This window comes from Chanodichthys erythropterus, chromosome 12, assembly GCF_024489055.1.
Source record: "Chanodichthys erythropterus isolate Z2021 chromosome 12, ASM2448905v1, whole genome shotgun sequence".
Taxonomy (NCBI): domain Eukaryota; kingdom Metazoa; phylum Chordata; class Actinopteri; order Cypriniformes; family Xenocyprididae; genus Chanodichthys; species Chanodichthys erythropterus.
In genome coordinates this window covers 52,747,911-52,757,373 of record NC_090232.1, presented here as the reverse complement: position 1 = coordinate 52,757,373, position 9,463 = coordinate 52,747,911, and the positions used below count along the sequence as shown (strand labels likewise).

At 38.6% G+C, this 9,463-nt stretch overlaps 1 protein-coding gene across 2 annotated transcripts in view; it reads right to left on the bottom strand.

The window, feature by feature from the left end:
- Positions 1-405: 405 nt before the first annotated feature.
- LOC137031802 (protein NLRC3-like) overlaps positions 406-9,463 on the bottom strand; it is a 35,433-nt gene continuing 26,375 nt past the window's right edge. For both annotated transcript variants that reach the window (XM_067403072.1, XM_067403073.1), the window contains 2 exons: positions 1,217-1,263; positions 406-1,117 (listed from right to left, as the gene is read on the bottom strand). In XM_067403072.1, coding sequence (XP_067259173.1) covers positions 591-1,117; positions 1,217-1,263 — 574 coding nt within the window. In that variant the 3' untranslated portion in view covers positions 406-590. The remainder of the gene's footprint in view (positions 1,118-1,216; positions 1,264-9,463) is intronic.

The window sequence follows — 9,463 nt, the reverse complement described above, 5'->3', positions numbered from 1 at the left end:
AGTAAACTATAAGTGTGATGTCATGTTCACTTAAAGAAAACTTAAAAGTATACTTGCACTAAACTAGCAGTTTACTAAAAATGTAGCTACTATTAGTATTAAAATAGTAAACTACTAGTATACTAGTATAAGTTCACTTTTAGTACAGATGCAGTACAAATGAGAAACGTAGCTGTGAACTAGTTAAAGTTTACTACTGTTACACTTATAGTACACTTAAACGTATACTTCAATTGGGCCAATTTAGTCCCAAGCGGTATTAAAATAGTACACTTACAAGTTTACTACTAGTACATTGATATTATACTTACTACATAAAGTATACTTAAAAAATATACTTGAACATTACTTTAGTATACTTGATCAAATGAACTTGAAGTATACTAGTTTTTCGTAAGGGAGTGACCTACAGACCTTCATAACCTTCAGAGAAGGTTCATTCATATTAACAAAAAAATATATAATCTTATCAATTACATCTATGGCAAGACAAATCAGCTTTTAATTTTAACTTGCAATTGCACAAACATCACAATTTGAATTAATCACAATAACCTCTTGTGGTCTCTGAGTTTCCTCACAGGAAGATGTTAAATCTGACACAGAGACACTGAGGCATCATGAACCCTGAATCCAGCATAGAGGGGTTCAGTGAATGTGGTGTTGAATGTGTGTAAGTGTGTGAGTGTGTGTGTGTCAGAGACGCTGTAGAAGGACAGAGTGCCGGCCAACACGTCCACATACACTCCTACTCTGTCAGAAGCAGATGAAGATGGGGGAATGTTTGTGCTCTTATTATCATGCCAGACTGAGTAATTATCATCACAACAGTAAATTTTCCAGGATTTGTCATTGAATCCAAACCGACAGTCACTGCCTCCTTTCCTTTTTATTCCTTTATATGCCACTGCTACATGACCGGATCCACTCCATTCAGCTTCCCAGTAACAGCGTCCAGTCAGACTCTCTCGACTCAGAACCTGCTCACAGTTCTCAAATCTGTCTGGATGATCAGGATACGGCTGATGCTCTTCCACTCGTGCTACCTTTCTGTTGTCCTCAGACAGGATGAGTTGAGTGTGTGCTGTGTTTGGATCCAGTGTGAGATCACAGGCATCTGAGCACAGAAAGAAAGATCAGAACATCTACAACATCATTAAATATGCATAGGTGCATTTGTTTGTGTGCATGTGTGTTAGAGAGAGGACGGACTTACATTTTCTCAGTCCTGGTGTGATCCTGAGACGTCCTCCATGGTCCAAACTATACAGAGACAAAAACAATGTACAATGGACTGATAACTATCATCCAATGAAATAATTTCACTCTTGTAAAAAAGAGCTACAGCAGCAGCGTTTGGAGAAAGATGATTAGGGGTTCATGACATTTACGCATTTGGCAGATGCTTTTATCCAAAGCGACTTACATTGCATTATACTATACATTTGTATCGGAGTATGTGCAATTCCTGGGATCGAACCCATGACCTTGGCATTGCTAGTGCCATACTCTAACCACTGAGCTACAGGAAAGCTGAAAGCTGAAAGCTGGTTCAAGAACGAAGTGCTGAAACCCTATTGTATTTGTTAGGATTTTTTATTATTTTTCTCGTGGCATAAAACGAATCGTGCAGACCAAACCGTAAGTGCTAGACTTGAAACTCTGTCAGATGATAGGACAGAAATCGAGGAGAGGTTGACAGAGTATAAGCCCAATCGGCCAATATGTGGCGCTACAGCGACCAAATGCGCAAAATGGCTCATAACTCCTAAACAGAGTTGGGTAATCCAGGGGTCAAAGAGTAAAAGTCCTGCCATATTTTTATTCCACCCACTGAAGCATTAATGAGATAAATAAGTGATAAATTGAGTTATGATTGAGCATTATTGAAGACACCTGATGATAACAAGCAGAATCACCAAAGGAGAAAATCACAATTTTTAAGTTACCATCATCGAGGTCAGGGTTTGTTTTAGTTGAGCTCTTGATCCTTGACTGTTTAATATTAGATTTTGTTTGGGCAGTTTTAACTGCATTAAAATCAACCAGACAAGCAAAGTTAAAAAATGATCAGGTGTTGGTTATGTTTTCACATAATCATTATTTGATCTGAATCACTGAACTCATTTACAGCCCAATCTCTGAGTTAGATTTACATTACTGATTACAGCAGCACTGTGATTCTACAGCACAAGATCAGCTTTATCAATACAATTTTTTTTTAAGAGTTCTGATTTAAAAAAAAAAGCACTCATTTAAACACACAAACATCAAGAATCATCCTGTGAATCTCAACAGTGGTGGCCATCATAAAGCATGTTGCAGTGCATTCTGGGAGCCACCAATCAAAATTCATCCATGGCTCCCATCATGCATTGCTGTATGAATAAATTATGAGCTGAATTGTCTTAGTAATTTCATTTATTCTCACTATTAAAATTTTGCTGTTTTTCTGTGACTTTTTAGTAGCTTGTTTTCTAATGTTCAGAGTTGATCTGTTGATCAGAATATGTTGCTTGTCACCGTTGTTGAGATTCACAGGCTGATACTTGATGTCTGTGTGTGCCTAAAAGAATTTTTTTTTTTTTTGTGATAAGGACAACTTTTTTTAAAAAAAAAAAGTTCTGTATTGTATTAGCTGATCTTCTGCAGAATCACAGTGCTGCTGTAATCAATAATGTAAATCTAACTCAGAGATTGGGCTCTAAAGGAGTTCAGTGATTCAGATCAAATAATGATTATGTAAAAACATAACCAACAACACCTGATCATCTTTTAACTTTGCTTGTCTGGTTGGTTTTAATGCAGTTAAAACTGCCCCAAAAAAATCTAATACTAAAAAGGCAAGGGTTAAGAGCTCAACTAAAACAAACCCTGACCTCGATGATGGTAACTTAAAAATTGTGATTTTCTCCTTTGGTGATTCTGCTTGTTATCATCAGGTGTCTTCAATAATGCTCAATCATCACTCAATTAATCACTTATTTATCTCATTAATGCTTCAGTGGGTGGAATAAAAATATGGCAGGACTTTTACTCTTTGACCCCTGGATTACCCAACTCTGCTCCTAAACCATTTGTCCCAGACTCAACAAAATGTATCCAATATCAAACAAAATGAAACAAACAAAATGTATCCAATATCATTTTCGGTATGAACATTTTTCCGCCATTTTGAATTTTATCCAAAACCTACTTTTGCGAACTAGTCCTAGGTTTTTTGCCCGATCGGAACCAAAGCAGTGCAGAAATGTTCTCTGGAGTCTGAATATCAAAAGTTATCAAAAAAGAGTTGAAATTTTGATTCATGGTCGCCAAGGGGCGCCAAAATGTACAATGAAGGCGGAGCCACTTTTACTAAAATGGCTATAACTCAAGAACGAAATGAGAAATTTGCACCAAACTGTGTATGGGCTAAATTTTTGGTCACGATAAAAAAAAAAGAAAAGCGTCGATTGGCCACTAGGTGGCGCTATGACTTGTAAAAACATGAAAAATCTGTAACTATGCAACAGTGACTCGAAATTAGGCATGCAGTGTCTTGGTCCAAGGGGGCATGATAGTGTATGAGGACATTGGCGTATCTCAAAAAACAATGAAGTTGAGCACCTATTAGAGGTTATCAGAGGCCGATCGGAACGAAACTTGGTGGGCATGTTCGACTCATGGCCCTGGTCTGTAAGAATTTTGAAAGAAATTGGCCACAAGTTGGCGCTAATGAGTTTTACGCCTCAGTAATCACGTGGTGTTTCAAAGATCCACACAATATGCATACCATTTGATAGATCTCCTCATGCTTAACAACTTTGCCTCAAGAACCAATGCTGTCAATCAAATCCTTCATTAATTATTCGCAAATATGTGAAAAAACAACTTTTGCGAACTAGTCCTAGGATTTTTGCCCGATCGGACCAAAACCAGTGTAGGACCATTCTATGGACTCTCTAGATCAATAATTATCAAAAAAAGTTTAACTTTACCCTTTGGATCACTATAACAGGGTCATTTAGAAAATGGGCGTGGCTAAATATACCTAACCTAAACCTAAAAAGAAACTCAGAACACGAAAATAGGTGAGCACATGCAGCATATGACTCTAAAGAAGCACGCCAAATTTTGTGTAGATCGGACCATACGTGGTAATTGTGAAAAAACGGAAAAAAAAACATGTTTTTAAGGGTTTTAGATGTCGTTAGACTCCTGAATCCTTGCCGAGTTTAACAGTACCAAACATAGTAGGTTTTGCCTTATGGTTTGTGCTAAATTGTGATTTAGCGCTTAAACTTTTGCGAATATCTTTGAAACCATTGGTGCAATCGAGACGAAACCACCATAGGAAACACGGAACCTAAGTTGGTTTACTATATGTTAAAGCCCAAATGTCAATTTTGATAGGAAGTGGCAAAAAAAATCCAATCAAAGTCTTTGAAAAGCTGAGAAAATCGTGTTTTTAATAAAAGACTACATCTGGATCAGATTCAGAAGCTTGATCAGAGCACAGATGCAGATCACTTCCATCAAGACCCCGAAAGCTCCACAGTCCTTTATCACTTCCTATGTCGACATTTCACTCATAACATTAGGCAGTTGTCATTTACAGTGGGTACGGAAAGTATTCAGACCCCCTTAAATTTTTCACTCTTTGTTATATTGCAGCCATTTGCTAAAATCATTTAAGTTAATTTTTTTCCTCATTAATGTACACACAGCACCCCATATTGACAGAAAAACACAGAATTGTTGACATTTTTGCAGATTTATTAAAAAAGAAAAACTGAAATATCACATGGTCCTAAGTATTCAGACTCTTTGCTCAGTATTTAGTAGAAGCACCCTTTTGATCTAATACAGCCATGAGTCTTTTGGGGAAAGATGCAACAAGTTTTTCACACCTGGATTTGGGGATCCTCTGCCATTCCTCCTTGCAGATCCTCTCCAGTTCTGTCAGGTTGGATGGTAAACGTTGGTGGACAGCCATTTTTAGGTCTCTCCAGAGATGCTCAATTGGGTTTAAGTCAGGGCTCTGGCTGGGCCATTCAAGAACAGTCATGGAGTTGTTGTGAAGCCACTCCTTCGTTATTTTAGCTGTGTGCTTAGGGTCATTGTCTTGTTGGAAGATGAACCTTCGGCCCAGTCTGAGGTCCTGAGCACTCTGGAGAAGGTTTTCGTCCAGGATATCCCTGTACTTGGCCGCGTTCATCTTTCCCTCGATTGCAACCAGTCGTCCTGTCCCTGCAGCTAAAAAATACCCCCACGGCATGATGCTGCCACCACCATGCTTCACTGTTGGGACTGTATTGGACAGGTGATGAGCAGTGCCTGGTTTTCTCCACACATACCGCTTAGAATTAAGGCCAAAAAGTTCTATCTTGGTCTCATCAGACCAGAGAATCTTATTTCTCACCATCTTGGCAAACTCCATGCGGGCTTTCATGTGTCTTGCACTGAGGAGAGGCTTCCGTCGGGCCACTCTGCCATAAAGCCCCGACTGGTGGAGGGCTGCAGTGATGGTTGACTTTCTACAACTTTCTCCCATCTCCCGACTGCATCTCTGGAGCTCAGCCACAGTGATCTTTGGGTTCTTCTTTACCTCTCTCACCAAGGCTCTTCTCCCCCGATAGCTCAGTTTGGCCGGACGGCCAGCTCTAGGAAGGGTTCTGGTCATCCCAAACGTCTTCGATTTAAGGATTATGGAGGCCACTGTGCTCTTAGGAACCTTAAGTGCAGCAGAAATTTTTTTGTAACCTTGGCCAGATCTGTGCCTTGCCACAATTCTGTCTCTGAGCTCTTCAGGCAGTTCCTTTGACCTCTTGATTCTCATTTGCTCTGACATGCACTGTGAGCTGTAAGGTCTTATATAGACAGGTGTGTGGCTTTCCTAATCAAGTCCAATCAGTATAATCAAACACAGCTGGACTCAAATGAAGGTGTATAACCATCTCAAGGATGATCAGAAGAAATGGACAGCACCTGAGTTAAATATATGAGTGTCACAGCAAAGGGTCTGAATACTTAGGACCATGTGATATTTCGGTTTTTCTTTTTTAATAAATCTGCAAAAATGTCAACAATTCTGTGTTTTCTGTCCATATGGGGTGCTGTGTGTACATTAATGAGGAAAAAAATGAACTTAAATGATTTTAGCAAATGGCTGCAATATAACAAAGAGTGAAAAATTTAAGGGGGTCTGAATACTTTCCGTACCCACTGTATATGCTGTTTATTGCTTATGATTGCTTTATTTTTCATATGCATCTGCTTACATGTGAAAATCACTCGTTTCTACATCTTCACCTGTGCTTTGATCTGGAGAGTCTGTACTTGTTCAGGAGATGTGTAATAGTGAAAATATGGAAAGCCATTAAATCTTGTCTTTGTCAGGGAAGCGATGAGATAACTCGTCAATAACGGGGAAAGAGCTAATGACAGACAGCATTAGGCTACAGTGTCTGTGGTCAATAAAAAGATTATAAAGTTTAAAGTCTTCAGAGTCATCACTTCAGGTTAACACATTTTCTTTGCTTGTACAAGATCAGTAAAATAGCCTCATTAATATAAAGCTCATACTCATACACTATATGCTGTGGCAGTCATGTGTTTCTGTATGTTTTGTGGTTGATAGCCTATAAGTAACAATACACTTACAATTAAAGTTAATTGTAAATCACAAAATGTATAGCACTATCTAGCCTACACATTCAGCTCTCTCTGCTCGTCTGTTGACTATAGTGCAGTTATGACACTTTAATAGCTTTTATGATAAAGTTTTATTTCTCATTATCTCGACATAAGTTGTTTTCTCGTGATCTGAACATTAAAAAACCTACACTCAAAAAAATAACTTGTTGGTCTAACTTAATTCAATTATGACACCTATTTCCACACAGTTGAACTGATTTATTTGAACTTAAGCTAGGTTAATTGTACTGATGAGTAAAATTCATCCTAATTGAATGAGATCACACCAGTTTCATTTGACGTATTCTGTGAATGTTTCCTGAACATAATTCATTCTTGTTGATCCAACCAGTGCTATTGCAATTCAGACTGGTGCTCTTGTGCAGAGTTGCTCAAGTTTTCTGCACTTTTAAGGAAATGGAAAGACCTCTTAGTGTTTAAGTGTTTAATGTTTAGTTATTTTGAACATTTAAAAGAGTTTGTAGCGTATACATTGTTTTTTTTGTTTTTTTTGTTTGTTACCATCATGGTGAAGATGTGCGCTTGTGCTTAGGTTGTGAATAGCTGTTGTACACAGACATACATGTTTCATGACCGTTGAGAGGGATAAAGCTGATGACCATATATAGACTGTGTAACTTATGTGCTGGCCCTCAAACTAATTTATTTATATTTCTATAAAAGCTAAACTAAAATAATACATTTTCATATGCTAAGTGTAACATTTGTAGCATGCAAGTAATGATCAGATAAAGAACTTCTCATCACTGGCTTTAGCACAATTAAAGCTTGTTGAGAACAACATAGATTTATTTCATGTAGCCACCCATAGCCTAACCACAAGGTCTACACTTCAGCATAATGGTAACCTCAAAAAAATCGACATAACATAAACTCTTTTAAATGTGAAATATAACTGAACATCAAACTTTAAAAGGTATTTCCCTTTACTAAAAAACACATTAAACAGCACTTAAGTTCAACATTTACTGTCCCGATCTATCCCTATGCAAAGCATGCTGGGAACTAGAAATCCACTGCCCAGGTTCAATCAATGCAACATAAATGATTCATGTAGTCCCAACACAAATGGTTTAGGTTGACCTAACATTTTGCAAATTTAATTTCATTTAACATAATACAATTAAGTGCAAATGCCAATTAAGTAAAAAACTAAAGATTTGTGTTGGTTCAGCTTATTGTATTTAAATAAACTGAACAAGCAGCTAGAATCATTTTTTTGAGTGTAGTTGTGATCATGAGAAAATAAAAAATAATAATGAATGGCCTCCTAGGTTTCCATACTTGTGAAAGCACCCTAAGAACCATTATGCTGCATTCACATGGGGCCTCGGCATTAACGTGTAGGGAAAACACCCTAGGAAGTAAAATTAGCTCAAATGAATAAAGAGTTGTTTAGATTACGACCGAGCAACTGAGTCGTCCAGCGTTCATTTGCTCGAACCGTAATAAGCTCTTGTAGCGGATATAAATATCCAACAATCGTGAAAACACTGATTAGAGCACGGTAACTTGAAATCGACAGTTTAAGACATTAAATCATAAAGCACATAATACAAGACACTTTCTTTTTAAAATCTACAAGAGATTTTATTTATTCTAACACAAACTAATCTAACACAAAGGCACGCACATACACACACACACACACACATTCATACGCGTTGCAGTAAGAAGGAAATGAGAGAGAAAGAGTTTTGAAAGAGAGAGAGAGAGAGAGAGAGAGAGAGGGAGAGAGAGAGAGGGAGAGAGAGAGAGAGAGTGATCTGATTAACCGAATTCCTATCAATGCATTTCAAAGACCAGAACGAACCATGAATCATTCATTTAAATGCACCAGTTCAGTTTTCATCTGGAGGTACTTGCTTGCGTTGACTTAAAGGTGAATTTCCCTCGTCGTGCAGAGGAGGGTTTCCCAAGTCGATGATTGGTCCAGATCAGGTCCGTGTGGGACAATGAAGCGAAGTCTCTTTGTCGCTGGAGTTGAAGCGGCAAAAGTCGTTGGTTGAACTTTGCGGCGAAACTTAGGACACAAGACTTTCAGTGGTAAAGGAAAATTAAGTAAAGAAAAGAAAAGTGAGTGAGGGTTGGATGGCTTGAATGAGCGGCTTGTCTGTTCTTCTTGTTACTCCATTGTTCTTGGTACTTGTCTTGGCTTCTTTTCCCAGAACAGAACCAACTCCCTTCTCGTTTACTAACCAACTTCTCCCGTTCACTATCTTGCAATATGATCATTTAAACTTAGTTGTTTGTCACCCCTCTGAGGAGTCCTGGCCAGTCAGACATTGTCCTGTTTCAAGAGGGCCTTCCTCTGCCCCCAATAAAACATAAGTGTTACATCCTGTTTCTGCTTCAGCAGAGAGTGCCAGTTCAGGAAGCATGTGTCGTAAAAGTAATCAGCCTGGCTTTATCTGCAGACGGGCCGGAGCCGGAACCTCAATTCTGAATTAGAATTATGTTTTGAAAGAATCATCTGAATGATTCATTTGTCTGGTTCGTCCACAGTTCCTACAAACGCTTCTCATTTAATTCGAATGGGTGACGCCATGCGTTGCCGAACTGAATTGTGGGTTCCGTGGCGTCGCTTCACTTCGTTGTTCACAGCAGAAGTTGAAGATTTCTCAACTTTTCAAGCACCAACGCAGGGGTCAGCCAATCAGATCACAGATGCTAGCCAATTGCGTTCATGCAACACCGGAAAGTAATGTGATTGGCTGTTATAACTATAACGGTCGCGTCAGCTCAAGCTTCAGACACTCCCTCC